General features: G+C 41.8%; 1 protein-coding gene across 24 annotated transcripts in view; it reads right to left on the reverse strand.

The window, feature by feature from the left end:
• LOC110488241 (A-kinase anchor protein 9) overlaps positions 1-21,445 on the reverse strand; it is a 124,850-nt gene that overhangs the window by 47,874 nt on the left and 55,531 nt on the right. For 10 of the 24 annotated variants that reach the window (XM_090227991.1, XM_090227984.1, XM_090227975.1 and 7 more), the window contains 7 exons: positions 15,045-15,105; positions 13,643-13,975; positions 12,708-12,974; positions 7,736-7,834; positions 6,694-6,824; positions 6,086-6,276; positions 2,267-2,505 (listed from right to left, as the gene is read on the reverse strand). In XM_090227991.1, coding sequence (XP_090084117.1) covers positions 2,267-2,505; positions 6,086-6,276; positions 6,694-6,824; positions 7,736-7,834; positions 12,708-12,974; positions 13,643-13,975; positions 15,045-15,105 — 1,321 coding nt within the window. Of the gene's footprint in view, positions 1-2,266; positions 2,506-6,085; positions 6,277-6,693; positions 6,828-7,735; positions 7,835-12,707; positions 12,975-13,642; positions 13,976-15,044; positions 15,106-21,445 lie in introns of all 24 variants that reach the window. The other 14 variants (XM_090227995.1, XM_090227982.1, XM_090227993.1 and 11 more) reach the window with 2 other exon arrangements.

A 21,445-nucleotide genomic window follows, 5' to 3' on the forward strand; every position in this document is an offset into this window, starting at 1 on the left:
AGTAAAGGGTCTGAATACTTATGTAAATGCAATATTTCCAGGTTAAAACAAAAATATATATAAACAAGAAAAAAATTCAAAAACTCTGTTTTTGCTATGTCAATATGGGGAAGTGTGTGTAAATTGATGAGGGGGAAAAATATTTAAATCCATTTTAGAATAAGGTTGTAACAAAATGTATAAAAGGTCAAGGGGTCTGAATACTTTCCGAATGCACTCTACATTATAGTATATTTATGCCTCCAACTTTCTCACTCATCATTATTCACGAATCATTTAAGATAATCCGTATTCATGGTAGCATCCATGTTAATGTAGAAACATATTCTATTCTTATTCACAATAAAGTGACTCCAGAATTACACCATGGATTATTTACCATTAATTTCTATTGGGCACAAAATAATCTGAAACATAACCAAAACAAACAGCAAATGCATTCTACAAATTTGTAGTCACAAGCTTGATGTACAGTGGGGAGAAGTATTTGATACACGGCCGATTTTGCAGGTTTTCCTACTTACAAAGCATGTAGAGGTCTATAATTTTTATCATAAGTACACTTCAACTGTGAGAGACGGAATCTAAAACAAAAATCCAGAAAACCACGTTGTATGATTTAAAGTAATTAATTTGCATTTTATTGCATGACATAAGTGTTTGATACATCAGAAAAGCAGAACTTAATATTTGGTACAGAAACCTTTGTTTGCAGGTCTGGAGACTGGCTAGGCCACTCCACTCCAGGACCTTGAGATGCTTCTTACAGAGCCACGACCCATCTTCAATGCTCTTACTGAGGGAAGGAGGTTGTTGGCCAAGATCTCGCGATACATGGCCCCATCCATCCTCCCCTCAATACGGTGCAGTCGTCCTGTCCCATTTGCAGAAAAGCATCCCCAAAGAATGATGTTTCCACCTCCATGCTTCACGGTTGGGATGGTGTTCTTGGGGTTGTCCTCATCCTTCTTCTTCCTCCAAACACGGCAAGTGGAGTTTAGACCAAAAAGCTCCATTGTCGTCTCATCAGAACACATGACCTTCTCCCATTCCTCCTCTGGATCATCCAGATGGTCATTGGCAAACTTCAGACGGGCCTGGACATGCGCTTCTTGAGCAGGGGGACCTTGCGTGTGCTGCAGGATTTTAATCCATGACGGCGTAGTGTGTTACTAATGGTTTTCTTTGAGACTGTGGTCCCAGCTCTCTTCAGGTCATTGACCAGGTCCTGCCATGTAGTGAGGGATCAGCCCAGAACCTTCATGATCATTGATGCCCCACGGGGTGAGAGCTTGCATGGACAGAGGGTGAATGACCGTCATCTTGAACTTCTTCCATTTTCTAATAATTGTGCCAACAGTTGTTGCCTTCTCACCAAGCTGCTTGCCTATTGTCCTGTAGCCCATCCCAGCATTGTGCAGGTCTACAATTTTATCCTTGATGTCCTTACACAGTTCTCTAGTCTTGGCCATTGTGGAGAGGTTGGAGTCTGATTGAGTGTGTGGACAGGTGTCTTTTATACAGGTAACGAGTTCAAACAGGTGCAGTTAATACAGGTAATGAGTGGAGACAAGGAGGGCTTCTTAAAGAAAAACTAACAGGTCTGTGAGAGCCGGAATTCTTACTGGTTGGTAGGTGATCAAATACTTATGTCATGCAATAAAATGCAAATGAATTACTTAAAAATCATACAATGTGATTTTCTGGATTTTTTATTTTAAGATTCCGTCTCTCACAGTTGAAGTGTACCTATGATAAAAATTACAGACCTCTAAATTCTTTGTAAGTAGGAAAACCTGCAAAATCGGCAATGTATGAAATACTTGTTCTCCCCACTGTAGTTATTGCGTGTTATGAATATGGGACCAAATACTAAACTTTTTTACTACTTTAATACACATAAGTGAACTTGTCCCAATACCTTTGGTCCCCTAAAATGGGAGACTATGCACAAAAAGTGCTGTAATTTCTAAACAGTTCACCCGATATGGATTAAAATAGCCACAAATTAAAGCTGACAGTCTGCACTTTAAAGTCATTGTATCCTTTCAAATCCAAAGTGCTGGAGTACAGAGCAGAAATAATAAAATATGTGTCACTGTCCCAATACTTTTTGATTTAATCAAAAACGGCCTTTTAAATGACTGTCAATTTGTACAAGACAGCAAAAATAGCTTTTGGCACTTTGATTCACAGGAAAATGTATAGTTAAACAGAAAATATACATTTTCTGTGTGGTCCCACAATTTATTATGCTGTGATGTACCTGATTGGTCGTCTCAGTAATGGCCACCAGCAGTTTCTCCACGGCAGCCTGGAGGCGGGAGCTAATATTCATGAGGTACTCCTCGTTCTCCAGCTGAAGCTCCGGCAACAGGCTGTGACTGTCTGTCATCATCTGCTGGGACATCTCCAGGCCCTCGTCTGTCTCCGTCTCGCCCGACCACACGCTCACGTTGTCCACCCCAGGCTCGCTTCCCTGGCAACTCTCAGTCACCAACGCATCTGGGCATGAACAACCAAAATAGAGGGAAAGGTTAATTGTCAGGAGAAAACACTTAATTGGAAACAATAGTGTTAATTGTCACCAATATCAACCAGTCATTAATTTTATTATTTTTATTCAAAGAATACATTTTTGGCCAAAGCATTTATCAACATATTATAATATAAGGGATAGTATCCCAGATGTTAATCAGACACAAGGCTTCCGAAGACTGGAGTTGCCCATCCCTTCCTTGATCTAGTAGACTGAGCACTGTCCTTATCACATTCAAACTGCTACATAAATGTACAAGTATAATCCATGAAAACAGAGGTTACAGACTCTATCCTAGCTGACTGGTAGTGCCACCCTAGACACGACCACACACAGAACTAAACAGCAAATAACAAACATGATGCTACTGAACAAAATCAGAATAAGAGAAAATATCTTAGAATCTTTAAAGGAGTCAGTACTATTGTGCACATTGATAATTATTTTGTTCACCCAAACATTAAGTTCACTTGACAGTCAAATTAACCCTGTCAACAGCTCTAATTCATTGATAAAATACCAGACCGTATGAAAAGTTGTAAAAAGGTAAGGGGTTGGTTAAATAGCTAGTTCTCTATTTTTGCATTAATGCATAGGTGTCTGTGTGTTTGTTTTATGTGTATATGTGCACACTACAGTATCTGTGTGTACACACATATGCATGTTTCGTGTGTGTCGAGAGGGCAGGCAGCTGTTTACTTGACTTTGCAGCTTAAAAGGAGGTTCTGGCATTTAATGCCTTGTTCTACTTACCCAGAGTCAGATGAACTTGTGGATACCATTTTTATGTGTCTGCGCACAGTATGAAGGAAGTTAGAGTTAACATCACAAGCCAATGCTAACTAGCGTTAGCGCAATGACTGGAAGTCTACAGGTACGGTAGCATTGCTACTGTACCTGTAGACTTCGTCATTTCACTTAAATGCCATAATCTGGCAGTATCCTCTTAAGCCCGTAGACACAGAAGGGAGAGAGACATATGGCTACGCTTGGCAGGGTGTTGTTTCTTAAACACACTTGTCACATTTGGCGACTCCACCTTTGGGCCACATACCAACATATGAGAGATGAGACTATACTGTAGACACTAAGGAGTATAATGGCATAACGATTATTGTCTGATAGTTAGGGAGTGGTTGGACCATAAAATTGCAGGTTCAAATCCAGGGTAGGGTATACTGGAGGTTGTGCCCTTGAACAAGTGCACCTGACCTCAATTGCTTCATTCAGCTATCTAGTCATGTGATTCTATGATGTATGAAATAAAGGTTATGAGCAAGTATTATCTGGAGGGAATTACACACTTAGTATACCAAACATTAGGAACACCTTCCTAATACTGAATTGCACCTCCCCCCTTTTGCCCTCAGAACAGCCTCAATTCATCGGGGCATGGACTCTACAAGATGTGGAAAGTGTTCCACAGGGATGCTCTCTCATGTCGACTCCAATGCTTCCCACAGTTGTGTCTAGTTGGCTGGATGTCCTTTGGGTGGTGGACCATTCTTGATATACAAGGGAAACAGTTGAGCGTGAAAAACCCAGCAGCGTTGCAGTTGCTGACACAAACCGTTGTGCCTGGAACCTATTACCATACCGTTTTTGTCTTGCCCATTCACTCTCTGAATGGCACACAAACACTCAAGGCTTAAAAATCCTTCTTTAACCTGTCTCCTGCACTTCATCTACACTGATTGAAGTGGATTTAACAAGTGACATCAATAAGGGATCACCTGGATTCATCTGATCAGTCTATTTAATGTAAAGAACTGTTCTTAATGTTTTGTACACCCAGTGTACATTCTGTTAATACCAAGTAGTCATATGGGGCAGTGACCAGGAAAAACTCTGAGCTCTACAATAAGAGTCTGCCATGTCACCTTCAGAGTTGGATTCATTCCTATGATTCATCAGTTACAGCATGTGATTCTGAAACGATGCCTACTAGTGACAGGTCTGTCAGTCTGGCTGGACTGCTTTTCCTCTGGCAGCTGTGGGAACTTGATTTTTAACAATGTTAGGCGCAGGGCAAACAAAATGCCATGAATTCTATAGTCCCTGGAGAATCAAGTGTATTTCTCTCTCAGTCTGCATAATGAAACAGATTGTTGTGCACTAAGCAGCCATTGGCTGTAATGATGAAAAGATACAAACGTGATCATTTTTCATGTTTTGGTCAGCCTGACGAAGGTTGTATGATGAAAATATTTGTACAATAAAGTGAAATTTGCATTTATATTACATGTATGAATTTCCCCTGTATCCTAGCAGCCTTGTTAGGATCAATTCCATTTAAATTCCATTCAATTCAGGAAGTATACTAATATTTAAATTCCAATTCTCTTCTACGATTTTCAATGAGGAACAGTTTGAATTGGAGTTTGGTTCACTTGTTGAGTTGACTGGAGTTTAAATGGAATTGACCCCAACCCTGTAATGCAGTTGACTTCCACACAAACTGCATATTGGCAAAATTGATGATACTGTACACACAAAGTGCACAAAACATTAGGAATGCCTTCCTAATATTGAGTTGCAACCCCTTTTGCCCTCAGAACAGCCTCAATTCGTTAGGGCTTGCACTCTACAAGGTGTCGAAAGTGTTCCACAGGGATGCTGGCTGGTGGAACATTCTTGATACACACTGGAAACTGTTGAGCATGAAAAACCCAGCAGCGTTGCAGTTGTTGACACTCAAACCGGTGTGCCTCCCATACCCCGTTCAAAGGCACTTAAATCTTATGTCTTGCCCATTCACCCTCTGAATGGCACACATACACAATCCATGTCTCAATTGTCTCAAGGCTTAAAAATCCTTCTTTAACCTGTCTCCTCCCCTTCATCTATACTGACTGAAGTGGATTTAACAAATGACATCAACAAATGACATCAATAAAGGATCATAGCTTTCACATGGATTCACCTGGTCAGTCTATGTCATGGAAAGAGCAGATGTTCCTAATGTTTTATACGCTCAGTGTACATCCACAATTAATTCAATGTGATGCGTAGCAACTCCTTTATATATTTTAACCTGACTTCCCTTACTCTGATGCCATAGAGAAAGGTAGAAGGTCAGTCAGGACCTCTTTAGATTTTCAAACCAGTATTGCCACTGGCAGGCCTTGTTAGCAGCCAATTAAAATTCATATAAAATGAAATCTGACATTTTCCATGGCAATAAGTATTCTCTCTCTCCCCATCTTTCCTTCCGGTCCTGTGTATTTTTCTATCACACAGCGAGCCCTCAATCCTTGCACCTCTTCTGGTTTTGTCTGAATCTAAAACCTAAATCATCTTGATGGAGAGAGAGAGAGCTCTTCCAAGACTTCGATCCCCAAGGTGGCCTGATTGGTGTCACACGTTTGTCACAGCCCTAGCTACTAATCATGGTCTTCAGTTAAGTGTAATCAGATGTGTTGGTTAGAAATGTAAATGAACTGTGACACCAGTAAGGCCCGGGGGAGCCATAATGCTCACTCCATTTTACTTATCAAAACATGCACAGGTGATAGGGGTTGATTTGGAATTGGCTGCTCAACTAACCTCCCGCAGCCTCTGTAGCAGGCCTGAAGGGCTCGCCAGCAGCTCTCTGCCAGGTGGGTCTCTGTGAGGAGGATGGGGGTACCAGCAGCCCCTCCACGTGGCGTCCAATGGTCTCCTCAGCGGCCGCTGTGGTCTTGAGCACATCACTCAGCACCTGGCGGAGGCTCTCGTTGGCCTTACGCAGCAGATTCCTGAGGAAAGAAGAGAAGAAAAGTTGGTGGGACAAAAGATTATGGTCTTTCATTCACTTGAAACAAATGTTTTGGATACAGGTGAGGTTGGCAAGATGCATATCGCACAAGTGCTTTGGTTGTGGTCCTTTGTCATAGTCACTACATAAATCTGTTTTTGAATGAACTTTTTTTTTGTGTTGTAACACATATCACATATTGTTCTTTAAGAGCTCCTGTTGAATTAACCCACTTATATAAAAATATTACATTGTCATATTCAGTATAGAACACAACTTATACGTAGACATTTTAGGATAGGTCGGGTCCAATAAAATGTGCAGAGGTAAAATCATGACGTGCACTGGAGTTAAATACATTTTCTACAATATAAATGAAATAGAAACTTGAAACATTTCTATCGTTCTATAGTCATACCTCTCAGTAGTGATGACCTGATGATCTGGACAGGAAGAGCCATCCCCTCCAACTTGTGACGAAACAATTCCACTAACTGCCATCTTCCTCCTGACCTCTTCATCTTCCTCTCCTTCTTCCTCATCTCCTCTCTTCTTCAGCAGACGGACCGGCAGGAGGGAGAAGAACGACAACAGCCCTGTCATCATCACCCGTTTACAGACAAGCACACACTTCCACACTGTGTTGACGATCCCTGGAAACATGAGATAGTGTCGGCTAGGCAAGCTAAAGGCATGACCATTATAAGGATGGTGGATTCAAATCAGATGAGTCCCAGTGCGCCCCAGTACAGACACACTCACAAACACATTAACTTCCATGGAAGCGAGGGAAACACTAGTATCTGTGCTGTTATGGCAACAAGTGCACCTGAGACAATGGGCTGATGCAGGAAGTAGAGTGGCTCCCTCTCTTGGTGAGGGAACAGAAATGCTGCTAATTCAGATATACAATCGAGAGATGTGGTCATTTAGGAATGGACGTGAACATTGTGTATACTGGTTGAGGCTGTTGAGGTTTCTGCCATAATCTTTTAACCTTTGAGCAATTTGACATTTAAATTAAATTAAAAACTGTTATAGAGTAGGTACTCTTCATGTCATAATAAGTTAGGCTATAATGCAAAGAGTCCCAACTGAACATCAGTAAATGCAGTCAATAGATTAAAAGGATTGAATGAATTGCGGGTATAACATATTAATAACTAAACACATCAAGGGGCCAAAAAGGTTGAGTGACCGCCATCATGGATGTTCCAGGGGCTGATTGTATAAACATAGCCTGAAGACATTTCAATTCACACTACTGAGTGAGTCTCCATTCATCAAACACTGCATAACATAATGGATTCCGAACGCAATTCATTTCCATTCACACCCCGAGGGGCAAGTCTCCATTCATCATCACTGAAAAACTGCATTATTATAATGTTTCTAAACAACTCTGATAGGCTGAGGCGGAAAGTAGTAGAGGTGCAACTGAACTGTAAAATAAATATGACCTTTTCTTTCTGTGAGCCTCTGCTTTTCATTTGTGATTTTGCCCTTTCCTTCTTTCCACTTTGTTTTCTCTCGTTCTCTCCATCGGAGGAATATCCCATCTGCAATCAATAAGCAAGTAGCTTTAATATATTCAATGATCAAAAAGATAACATTCACAACAACTTAGAATCGTTGTTCGCCGCTTCATATTGTCTTTGAATCAAAACGTTAGAACATTTGTGATGTAGTGGCTTAAACATTAGCTGGTAGCTTAGCTCACCCCTAGTATCGTTTGTCAAGTAACTGGTGAACCTATTTATAAATGCAATCTCTTCAATGCAATGAAAAATGCTCACACACACTCACACAAAGGGAGAAAGTTGCCTGAATGCAATCAAACTCCAGCTATGAACAATCCAAAAAAACACAATCAGGTAAATTGCAGTTAAATAACTTCTTTGCCAAGTTGTCCTCAACATTACAGGATTAATCTTGAGTGCGTGTGAGGAGGACTCTCGTCACATCATGAACATCGTACCCGGCATCCAATGTCATCATGCAGGTAATGACTAATCATGCAATAAATGTTTTGAGAAAAGCCTGCCGAAGCAAGGGGGTCTGTGTTTGTGTGTGTGTGTGTGTGTTGCACACCATAAGTGTGGTCAGGTCTTCCCACAATCACCTTTCAAAATACATTAATATTTAGTTCAGCATCAATATCTCAAGGATGTAAAACACAGGGCTTGAATGACAGCTCAAGTACTCAGGTATTCCCATCATACCATGATGGTGCTTCAATTCCCTCCCACACATCACTTATGATGACATGGAAAAATTATATCAGGGAAAGTAGGCAAGCACTGTTACATTGAGGCTTGCTAGACCCTTTAGCAATGCCAAAAATCTAAACGAAAAGTTACTATGGCATGGAAACACTTTGGACATGATGTAAAAGGCTATGGCTTAGGCAAAAAAATAACATTGATAAAAAGGGCTAGAAGGAGAAGGGGAACAACTAGAGTAAGGACAGTGTTGTCCTTCAAAGGGCCCCTGGAGGGTTTGTACAAAGCAAACCACACCATGTGAGGTATAATAATATCCCTCAGGTGATCAAGTGGTTTAACCCACTAAGTGCTTCTCAATATGAAGAGCAATGGGTTAGAAGAGACAATACCTGGCAGGTGGATGAAAATCATTTGTCAAACTCCTCAATTAACACTCAGTTTCTACTCAGGGTGGTTGCATTTGGTCTTTTAGATTGCATGTTTTGTAGAGCATGAGACCTATTCAAAGTACCAGTGACTCCCTCAATACGGAACTGGTCAGATGACGCGGATGCTACGCTACAGGACTGTTTTGCTAGCAGACTGGAATATGTTCCGGGATTCATCCAATGGCATTGAAAAATATACCACCTCAGTCATCGGCGACGTCCCCACAGTGACCATACGTACATATCTCAACCAGAAGCCATGGATTACAGGCTACATCCGCATCGAGCTCAAGGCTAGAGCTGCTGCTTTCAAGGAGCGAGACACTAATCCGGACGCTTATAAGAAATCCCGCTACGCCTATAGACGAACCATCAAACAGGCAAAGCGTGAATACAGTATTAAGATTGAATCCTACTACACTGACTCTGACGCTCGTCAGATGTGGCAGGGTTTGAAAACTATTATAGACTATAAAGGGAAACCCAGCCGAGAGCTGCCCAGATCAATGTCTTTTATACTCGCTTCGACGCAAGCAACACTAAAGAATGCATATGAGAGTACCAGCTGTTCCGGACGACTGTGTGATAACGCGCTAGGTAGCCGATGTGAGCAAGACCTTTAAACAGGTCAACATTGACAAAGCCGCGGGGCCAGACGGATTACCAGGACGTGTTCTCAAAGCACACGCGGGACAACTGACAAGTGTCTTCACTAACATTTTCAACCTCTCCCTGTATCGAGTCAATAATACCAACATGTTTCAAGCAGGCCACCATAGTCCCTGCGCCCAAGGAAGAGAAGGTAACCTGCCTAAATGATTACCGCCCCATAGCACTCATGTTGGTAGCCATGAAGTGCTTTGAAAGGCTGGTCATGGCTCACAACAGCATCATCCCGGATACCCTAGACCCAATCCAATTCGCATACCGCCCCAACAGATCCACAGATGACGCAATATCAAATCGCACAGCACATTGCCCTTTCCCACCTGGACAAAAGGAACACCTGTGAGAATGCTGTTCATTGACTACAGCTCAGCGTTCAACACAATAGCGCCCACAAAGGTCATCACAAAGATAAGGACCATGGGACTAAATACTTCCCTCTGCAACTGGATCCTGGACTTCCTGACGGGCCGTCCCCAGGTGGTATGGGTAGGCAACAACACGTCTGCCACGCTGATCAGCAACACTGGGGACCCTCAGGGATGTGTGCTTAGTCCCCTCCTGTACTCCCTGTTCACCCACGACTGCTTGAGAGAGGGACTCTAGACCGTAGGCGGAATGCGCCCTACCCAGTCCATAGCTAAACTGCTACAGGAAATCCTATGCCTTGATTACGCCCCCACTCTTAACCATGCGCACTGAAGCATATAATCCGCACTGAAGAATCGGGAGCCTCGCAGACCCATAGTAGTTAAATCCCACTACCTTTAGAAGGAGGATGTCTTCCATAAGGCAGCGCGAGCGGCTCCCATCACCCACGACGGCCAGAATATTAGCATTTACCCAGACTTCATGGCGACAGTCACGAAGAAGAGGTCAGCCTTAAACGAGGTGAGGGGGTTCCTACACCGCTGTCTAAACACCAAGTTCGGCATTCTTTACCAGCTGTACTGAAGAACACTACTCCCTCCCGCAAGCAGAAGACATTCCTAGACCCAACCAAGGACAAAGAATACATTGTCTCGCACCTACATCCACAGGAGGACAGACGACATAAACCTAAGGCTAGCCAGTCTCTTTCCATGCCTTAATAGGATACCAATTCTTTACACTACTACTGGTCAGCAAATATATCTAAATGTGTTTATTGGGTTTCTACATTTGAAAACAAGGATGGCCCAACTTGGGCTATCATGGAGTTACAGTCTCCGGTCTCACGCCTGTGCTCCCTAATGCCGATGAACCTTGGCACCCATGTTTTAAACCCCATTGTTAAGTACTCCCTTAAAATCTGGTCCCAATTCCAAAGTCACTTTAGCCTTAAACAAGCAAGCGGTGTCTCTCCATTAACATCTAATCATCTCTTCCCAACAGAGTGACACGGCATTCCAGTTCTGGCATTTTTTTGTGACCTATTTGTTGATAACACATTCATCTCATTCGATACTCTGAGGTTTGAACATAACGTTCCCAATACCCACTTTTTTTAGATACCTGCAAAAAGTGCGATATGTGCTATGTAAGAAAGCTAATGTTTCAGTTCCTTGCTCAGAACATATGAAAGCTGGTGGTTCCTTTTAACATGAGTCTTCAATATTCCCAGGTAAGAAGTTTAAGGTTGTAGTTATTATAGGAATTATAGGACTATTTCCCTCTATACCATTTGTATTTCATTAACCTTTGACTATTGGATGTTCTTATAGGCACTTTAATATTGCCAGTGTAACAGTATAGCTTCCGTCCCTCTCCTCGCTCGGCTCGAACCAGCAACACAACGACAACAGCCACCATCGAAGCAGCGTTACCCATGCAGAGCAAGGGGAACAACTACTAGAAGGCTCAGAGCGAGTGACGTTTGAAACTCTATTAGCGCGTGCTAACTAGCTAGCCATTTCACTTCGGTTACACCAGCCTCATCTCGGGAGTTGATAGGCTTGATGTCAAACTGCGCAATGCTTGACGCACAACGAAGAGCTGCTGGCAAAACGCAAAGAAAGTGTTGTTTGAATGAATGTTTACGCGCCTGCTTCTGCCTACCACCGCTCAGTCAGATACTTAGATACTAGTATGCGTGTATGCTCAGTCAGATTATATGCAACGCTAGATAATATCTAGTAATTTCATCAACCATGTGTAGTTAACTAGTGATTATGATTGATTGTTTTTTATAAGATAAGTTTAATGCTAGCTAGCAACTTAGCTTGGCTTACTGCATTCGCGTAACAGGCAGGCTCCTTGTGGAGTGCAACGAGAGAGAGGCAGGTCGTTATTGTATTGGACTAGTTAACTGTACGGTAGCAAGATTGGATTCCCCGAGCTGAGGTGAAAATCTGTCGTTCTGCCCCTGAACTGGCAGTTAACCTACCGTTCCTAGGCCGTCATTGAAAATAAGAATGTGTTCTCAACGGACTTGCCTAGTTAAATGAAGATTAAATAAAGGTGTAAAAAATAAAAAAATAAAAAGGCAAATCGGATTATGAAAACTTGAAATCGGCCCTAATTAATCGGCCATTCCGATGAATCGGTCAACCTCTAATCTACACATCACTCAAATGGCTTACTCAGTTTAAGGTTTTGCACAGTCTCCATTACTCAAATGACAGATTGGCAAAAATAGACCCAAATGTTGACCAAGTGTATGAGATGTCACTAGAGTCCAGCGACTGAGGGACACATGTTCTGGTCATGCACTGCTGCTACTCGCTGTTTATTATCTACCTACATGTACAAATTACCTCGATTAACCTGTAGCCCCGCACATTGTCGTTGTACTGGTACCACCTGTACATAGCCTCGTTATTTTATTGTGCTACTTTTTATTATTTGAGTTTAGTTTATTTGTTAAATATTTTGTTAACTTTTTCTTGAACTGCGTTGTTGGTTAAGGGCTTGTAAGTAAGCATTTCACGGTAAAGTCTACCGGATGTATTTGGCGCATGTGACAATTAAAGTTTAACTTGAAGTACTAAGCCAGTGCAACCTTAACCCTAATACCAACCTAGATGTCGTAACCCCAAATACTAAGCAAAGTCTGGTATCAACTGCCTCCATCCATCTGCTGTGGAAATCAAACTCACTCATGAAAGCACTATCTGGAAAGCCCCATTGCTAACCTGCTCAGATCCAGGACCTCCGTGCCAAATCTGCGCTTCAATCCCACGGAGCTCCGCAGTCCTCTCTTCCAGCCTCTCTTTGTCCTCCACGAACTTCCTCTGCACCGCCTCCGGAGAGATCCCCTTGGCGAGTGAGCTCCTGGGGGTCTGCTGTTCCTCTTCCTCCTCAGATTGGGTCTGCATGGCCGAGGTTGTCTCGCGGGCGCTCTTGGAGATTCGGGCCAATTCTCTCTGCTGGGCAAACTCCACTGACATCTGAACTATGACCTAGGAGAGATGCGTATGAGGCATCATAGTGGAATGGTTTAAATTACATTTCGTTAAGTGAAAGAAATAGGTTAAAAAAAAAAGTAGATTTTCAACTAAATTTGAAAGGCAATTCAATCTAGATAGTACTTAAAGCACTGCTACCCACAAATAAATGCTAAAAGAGCATATTCATAACAAAAAACTTGGTGCAGCTTAAATGGTATGCTTGGTACATACGTACTTATGACTACTGTGTGTGTGTTATTTTTAGATGCTCACAGGATTCACTGTGCCCTAGGATACAGTTAGTGCTTTAAACATACAAAGGCTACTCATTAAATTAATGGCCAAATGTCTGCACTCTCCAAAATTCTCCAAGATTTGTTTTCATGCTTGTTAGTCGTTTAAGTCATTCTACAAGAAGAAAATTGTATTGGGTTATATTCTTCAAAGTACTGTAGGACCTTGTTCAGAAAACTAAAATATTTGTCATCATGAAATCGACTTAAACTATGTAGAAAATCTGAATTGCATACCTATACATATTTAACCAGACACTGTATGATTGAGCTGTTGTTAGTACATGAAAGCAACATTTAAGTTTGTCTGTAGCCTTCAATAACTTTTTTGCGGGTTTTAATAATTGTCCCCGTTCAATATTGCCTGTTTGACAATCAACTTCTTACCTTAGCTATCTCTTCCTCCACCCTCTCCTGGTGTCTCCTCTCCTCCTCACTGGGCCCTTCGATAGAGCGGACACCCCCGTTGATGCCCTCTGGATCCTGCTTCACCTGTGACCACACCTCCTCCCTCCCCTTCTCTCTCTTTTCCTGCTCCCTCTCTTCTCTGAGTCTGGTGAGCTCGGCACAGTGTTGCTCCTTCAGCGCGGCCACCTCCTGGAGGTACTTGTGGTAGAGCGCTCCCCTCAACACCTGCAGCTGTGCCGTCAGGCTCATAGACTTTGACGGCCCGCGTAGCTCCGCACCCAGGCCCACCAACAACGCCTCCTCCTCCACCAGCTAGATGAGGGGGAGGAATGGACAGGGAAAAGGACAGGAAAAGGATGGACACAGACAAAAATCAATGCGCCGGAGAGAAACGTGTATGGAAAGAAAAATAGTAGAGAGAAACAGGGATTGAGCAAAAGCCAGATGAGAAAATAGAGGGAAAGATCCAGAGGCTTTTCAGAGTGTGCCCCCTCACTTTCCCCTTACGCCTGAGCCACCAGCTAGAGATGAATGCACCAATTCTACTTCCTATGCCTCCAAGGCTGATTGACACACACTGATAAATAGATGTCAGACATCCTATAGAGCAGAGTTTCAGTTCGGATAGAGCACCAGTATGTCCAGCTACAATAGTAAGTCTTTCCTTTTTCTCTCTTTCTGTCTTTCACTCAGTGACTCGTTATTGTGCTATAATGGCGCCTGGTGTTGGTTGCTCTCGTTGCTCCATCAATCTCCCTCCCCCTCTTTTTCTCGTCCTTTCCCTCCACCTACTTGTGTTCCCCATCTTTCCTTCCCTCACTGGACACCTCTCCATTTCTCACCCTTTCTTTCTGTATTTTCTTTCTCCCTCACTCTCAGCTGCTCTCTTCTCATGCTTTCTTCTCGGATGTGCGAGACAGCGTCTCACGCTGCTAGACTGGAGAGCAAGGGAGGTAGAGGGAGAGAACAAGCGGGTGGTGCAGTGATAGTGAGCGGGAGGCTTGACTGAAATGAACCGGGTCACTCACGCGGATAGAATCATGCAGCCGTAGACTGGCGTACCGTAGTACTATATTGTCAACGCTAGCATCCACGCTACGCTAACCATTTACATAACTGGCACCTCGACTCTGAAACTTCCCTTCAGATAAAAATCCATTTGAATGTGGCCTCTCACTGCAGCAACCACCCAGGGATCTGGGGCAGGTTTTAGCCAAAGGCTGCATTCTCCCCCATCCCCCTCCATCCATCTCTCCTTCTCATCCTTTGCTCGCAGTGACGGCTAATGGAGTGTCTTAATTCAAATCAGCATTTGGGCTCAGATCGAGGGGAGGTGGTGTGTGATGGGGAAGATTTGGATAGTGAGATGGAGTGTGCAAACCTTTAGTTCCTTTGCATCCTCTTCCTCTGTCCGCAAGCCAAGCTGGGCAGCACTGGACAGGCTGAAAGACAAGTCAGTTCAAAATGTAAGAAATTAGTCTTAAAAGCAAGCACAATTTAAAAAAAAAAAGACACCTTCACTTATGAAATGCAGCACCAATAGGTACCGATAACAACTTCACAATGTGGTCAAAGAAAGTTTGCTACAGCAGAATTCAATATAAAAGGCCAAAGACAGTGAAAGGTAAAGGGTAAACAAACCTCCGCTATAGTGAATAGCCTACTAGTGAATCTGCTAGTATTATCTTTCAACATCTGCCTTTTTTAAAGGATGGAATTCATGGTCTGATCTAAGTTCAGTTAATTTCCAACCACCCAGTGTGTGAAATGTACAGGGAACTGCTCCACCCAAATTATCCTTTGGGATTAGCTATCTGGCACCATTCTATCAATCAACGTCATCATGGGGCATGTTCAGTAGGCTGCAATGTTTTAAACTTTGCAGATAGGAATGCAATGTATAAAACTGACACACGATTAGTAGTAATATGAGGGTTATTCAGATAGAAATGTATCATGTAAAAAATAAATGCTTATCTGAATGTTCGGTCACCTTACCCTGCCCTAAACAAGCCTTCAGGCTTCGATGCCAAAAGGCTCCAAGTATTAATATAATTTAACAGCAGGGGGCAGTAGTATAATTTAATACCCATTAGATTAGAAATGGGTTGGGCAACCGCGGGCAAAATCCACACAAAGGCGCAATTTCAAAATTTGGTTGTGCATGTTGGTACGCAGACCAGAAAGCAACTGCTCCCCCTTATGATGAGTTTCGATTTTTGGTGGCCACCACCCCCATCAAAGTTGCCCATCCCTGTATTAGAATATGGTTTATCATAGTGTAACCTAACAGCAGGCGTAGAGACACTGGGAGCGTAGTCCACACTTCTGTTTTTCAGGAGAAAAGGAAGTTAGGTTGAAAATACTGTATCCCTGAAAATCAGAAACATCTGCTTTCTGCCAACACCCCTAAGGGTGATCATAGTGAAAAAGGACTCTAGAGTAGATGGTAAGCAATACTGTCCTCAAATAAAAACCAGTGGAAGTCAAAATATTCCAAATTAGCACGTGTCAACTTGCATGCCCAAAGCGTGGAGACTGAGAGCAGTCTATTTGTCCAGACTATTTACAGGGTAAATAACAAAATGTCATTTTCAAATTTGGGAGAATTATCCCTTCAATTTTCTATGGATATGAAAACACCTTGAGGAGGGCCAAATGGGGAGATGGATGTTTATGCTCCTTGCCTAGATCTTTTGGGCAGGAGAACCCCTGCTTTTTGGGGTTAGTGACTAACATGACTCTAGTCTAATGCTTTTAACCACCACCGTAAATATTTCATAAACTGGGCTGTGCTGCTGGCATATAAGGTATCATTGCTTCACTACTCTTCCAATGTTTTACATAATGATAAAAGGTTAACTCTAAGAAATTCAATTTGCCACTGTCAGGAAGCGTAACTATTGGTTTTATCATACCCTCTAGGGGTTAATAAAATTGATTCAATGCAATTAAATTGAAACAGGATAAGTAAATGGGTCTTAATTTTCAATATAGCCAACATTATATAGAGATATATAGAGGAGATCACTCCATAAAAATGTCAAAATCATTTGATTTTGAGTTTGAGTGAAATCCAAAGTTGTGCTATATAAACACATTGGCTATGTCATAGCTAACTTGGAAAATATAAATATTGATACATTTCCCTTTGAAGACAATAGGCATCTAGATACACAGGCTCCGATACAATTCGGTGCAAGTCGGTCTGATTAGAGAACAAATCGATGCGATTCAGTTCGATGCAATACGATTCAATGAACTAACATTTGTTGCATAAACACATTCATTTCCATTCTAATATAACATTTGCTGCTGATGGAACTCATGAGCTGGATCCGGCTGAGCGTGCGTCTGTGGTCTGTAAATTATGTATGTCTATGGTGTATGTACTGGGGGGGAATGTTTTTGTCCCCCCACTTTGGTTCTGACATCCCCATCATCCTCTGATTAAATAAATGTGATAGAAATTGTAATCTACGTAGTCACCAAAAGTATTTATTTATCATACTGCATACTCAAAGAAATGTTCAAATCTCACCTTTCTAGTAAAAATAGTTATAAATTGCTGAGGGGTAGTCACTTGAGGACACAAGCTCAAGTACAAATAAGAAATATTTTATGATGCATTTCCAATTCAACAAAAATGTATGAATAAGGCTTGAAATGACTTGGATGCTTTCTAAATATAGCATAATCAAATTATAAAATGACTAAGATTTCATCTTTATAACTGTAAAATACATATGCATGTTTAGTGTTAGAGAAAATGTGTATATTTTCTAAAGGTCTCTTGATCAAAATGTCTGCCCCTATCGCTGTGAACGTCTCACAGAGCTCTAGCTTGTTAGGAACTCTCCTTTCATCTCATAATTAAACTTGTCCGTTTATGACAAAAATAAAGGGTTTGTTTAAATTCTATGAATTATTTTAGATTAATGGCAATAAATCGATCTCTGAATGTACTGATGAAACCATTCTCTTCTGCTGCACTACAATGTAACAATTGCAGGCATATGCTTTGTTAGTGGCTGTGACATAGGGTTCATCCAGGAGTTGGACAGTCGGAAGAGCAAATTAAATAGTAGTGGTTTCAGATTTCACATCATATGTCACACAGGCTAAGAAAATATACTCGTGTCCATGGGAACCAGATTGATTTAGAAGCAAAAATGACAGTTTCGAACCAGTACCAGAACCACACAGCTCCACTAAAATGGAGACCTTACATCCAAGAGATTTCAACTTGTCATTTTTGTTGATTAACTGTTTGAGCTAGTAACGTATCAATCTTTATATTTTACAAATGAACTATGACATAGCCAATGAATACATAGCACAACTCTGGATTTCACCCTCCATATCAAAATTAAATGGTTTTGACAGTTTGGAAGCTTTTACGGAGTGATCTTATCTTCTCCTCTCGCTTAGGCCATGCAGTGAGCCTCGCAAAAGTGATTGCAGTCCTTGTTATGAAATCATCACCTTTACCCTGTATACAGTGCCTTGCGAAAGTATTCGGCCCCCTTGAACTTTGCGACCTTTTGCCACATTTCAGGCTTCAAACATAAAGATATAAAACTGTATTTTTTTGTGAAGAATCAACAACAAGTGGGACACAATCATGAAGTGGAACGACATTTATTGGATATTTCAAACTTTTTTAACAAATCAAAAACTGAAAAATTGGGCGTGCAAAATTATTCAGCCCCTTTACTTTCAGTGCAGCAAACTCTCTCCAGAAGTTCAGTGAGGATCTCTGAATGATCCAATGTTGACCTAAATGACTAATGATGATAAATACAATCCACCTGTGTGTAATCAAGTCTCCGTATAAATGCACCTGCACTGTGATAGTCTCAGAGGTCCGTTAAAAGCGCAGAGAGCATCATGAAGAACGAGGAACACACCAGGCAGGTCCGAGATACTGTTGTGAAGAAGTTTAAAGCCGGATTTGGATACAAAAAGATTTCCCAAGCTTTAAACATCCCAAGGAGCACTGTGCAAGCGATAATATTGAAATGGAAGGAGTATCAGACCACTGCAAATCTACCAAGACCTGGCCGTCCCTCTAAACTTTCAGCTCATACAAGGAGAAGACTGATCAGAGATGCAGCCAAGAGGCCCATGATCACTCTGGATGAACTGCAGAGATCTACAGCTGAGGTGGGAGACTCTGTCCATAGGACAACAATCAGTCGTATATTGCACAAATCTGGCCTTTATGGAAGAGTGGCAAGAAGAAAGCCATTTCTTAAAGATATCCATAAAAAGTGTCGTTTAAAGTTTGCCACAAGCCACCTGGGAGACACACCAAACATGTGGAAGAAGGTGCTCTGGTCAGATGAAACCAAAATGGAACTTTTTGGCAACGATTCAAAACATTATGTTTGGCGTAAAAGCAACACAGCTGAACACACCATCCCCACTGTCAAACATGGTGGTGGCAGCATCATGGTTTGGGCCTGCTTTTCTTCAGCAGGGACAGGGATGATGGTTAAAATTGATGGGAAGATGGATGGAGCCAAATACAGGACCATTCTGGAAGAAAACCTGATGGAGTCTGCAAAAGACCTGAGACTGGGACGGAGATTTGTCTTCCAACAAGACAATGATCCAAAACATAAAGCAAAATCTACAATGGAATGGTTCAAAAATAAACATATCCAGGTGTTAGAATGGCCAAGTCAAAGTCCAGACCTGAATCCAATCGAGAATCTGTGGAAAGAACTGAAAACTGCTGTTCACAAATGCTCTCCATCCAACCTCACTGAGTTCGAGCTGTTTTGCAAGGAGGAATGGGAAACAATTTCAGTCTCTCGATGTGCAAAACTGATAGAGACATACCCCAAGCGACTTACAGCTGCAATCGCAGCAAAAGGTGGCGCTACAAAGTATTAACTGAATCATTTTGGGGGGCTGAATCATTTTGCACGCACAATTTTTCAGTTTTTGATTTGTTAAAAAAGTTTGAAATATCCAATAAATGTCGTTCCACTTCATGATTGTGTCCCACTTGTTGTTGATTCTTCACAAAAAAATACAGTTTTTTATCTTTATGTTTGAAGCCTGAAATGTGGCAAAAGGTCGCAAAGTTCAAGGGGGCCGCAAGGCACTGTATATCAATCATTCATGCAAGTCCTATAGCACACATACATCTTGCCGACGTCTACCTCATGTATACATGATACACCGGGGAGATGTAGTGTTAATTTGACATTTTACCTTAATTTAACTAGGCAAGTCAGTTAAGAAGAAATTCTTATTTTCAATGACGGCCTAGTGGGTTAACTGCCTTGTTCAGAGGCCGAACGACTGATTTTAACCTTGTCAGCTCAGGGATTCGATCTTGCAACCTTTTGATTAGTAGTCCAATGCTCTAACCACTAGGCTACCTGCCACCCGTGTGGAGAGTGTTTGCACATTGGCAAGATGTCACAGAAACTTCAGCATTAGATCGCATTTGCCCTTCAGCCCTGTTTGGATGATGCGTGTCAAAGCGGCTAAATACAATTTTTTTTAAACAACATTTTAGCAGTGGTGTAAAGTACTTAAGTAAAAATACTTTGAAGTACTACTTAGGTTTTATTTGATTTTGCCTATATTTAACCAGGTAGACGAGTTAAGAACAAGTTCTCATTTACAACTGCGACCTGGCCAAGAAAAAGCAAAGCAGTGCGTACAGGTGCAGGTGCAGTGATCTGTGAGCTGCTCTGACAGCTGGTGCTTAAAGCTAGTGAGGGTGATATGAGTCTCCAGCTTCAGTGATTGTTGCAATTCGTTCCAGTCATTGGCAGCAGAGAACTGATAGGAAAGGTGTTAAGGGAATTTTTATCAATAATGACTAATTATGCATACATTTCAATCAGGACTGACTAATCAGAATACTATGTTACTGTATATGTATGAATTTCCTTTTAATCCTAGTACTGAATATAATGTGTGTAAATATAATCAAGAATTAGAACAAATTACCGTTTGTTCCTTGGTAGAAATTAACAGTCATTTTCAGTTTATAATCTGAGGTAAAATGTATCATGAGCAGTACTCACGAGAATAAACGCAGCTGGTAGATTTCAAAGGCCTGTCCATTTTATACCAATAAGGGTCTTACAAACTCTTATGAATTGACAGAGTGATTCATTTTAATTGGTTATTAAAACAGAGGAAATTAATTCCTGTAACAAAAGGCGAACAAAGGTGGAATTGGCTTTGGGGGTGACCAGTGAAATATACCTGCTGAAACACGTGCTACGGGTGGGTGCTGAAATGGTGACCAGTGAGCTGAGATAAGTTGGGGCTTTACCTAGCAAAGACTTATAGATGACCTGGAGCCAGTGGGTTTGGCGATGAATATGAAGCGAGGGCCAGCCATCAAGAGCATACAGGTCGGAGTGGTGGGTAGTATATGGGGCTTTGGTGACAAAATGGATGGCACTGTGATAGACTACATCCAATATGCTGAGTAGAGTGTTGGAGGCTATTTTGTAAATGACATCGCCGAAGTCTAGGATCAGTAGGATAGTCAGTTTTACAAGGGTATGTTTGGCAGCATGAGTGAAGGATGCTTTTTAGGAAGCTGATTCTAGATTTCATTTTGGGCTGGAGAGGCTTAATGTGAGTCTGGAAGGATAGTTTACAGTCCAACCAGACAACTAGGTAGATGTGCACATATTGTAAGTAAGAACCGTCCAGAAAAGTGATGCTTGACGGACGGGCAGATGCGGGCAATGATCGGTTGAAGAGCATGCATTTAGTTTCACTTGCATTTAAGAGCAGTTG

The sequence above is a fragment of the Oncorhynchus mykiss genome, chromosome 30 (assembly GCF_057628025.1).
Source record: "Oncorhynchus mykiss isolate SJ-2025 chromosome 30, ASM5762802v1, whole genome shotgun sequence".
Classification (NCBI taxonomy): Eukaryota; Metazoa; Chordata; class Actinopteri; order Salmoniformes; family Salmonidae; genus Oncorhynchus; species Oncorhynchus mykiss.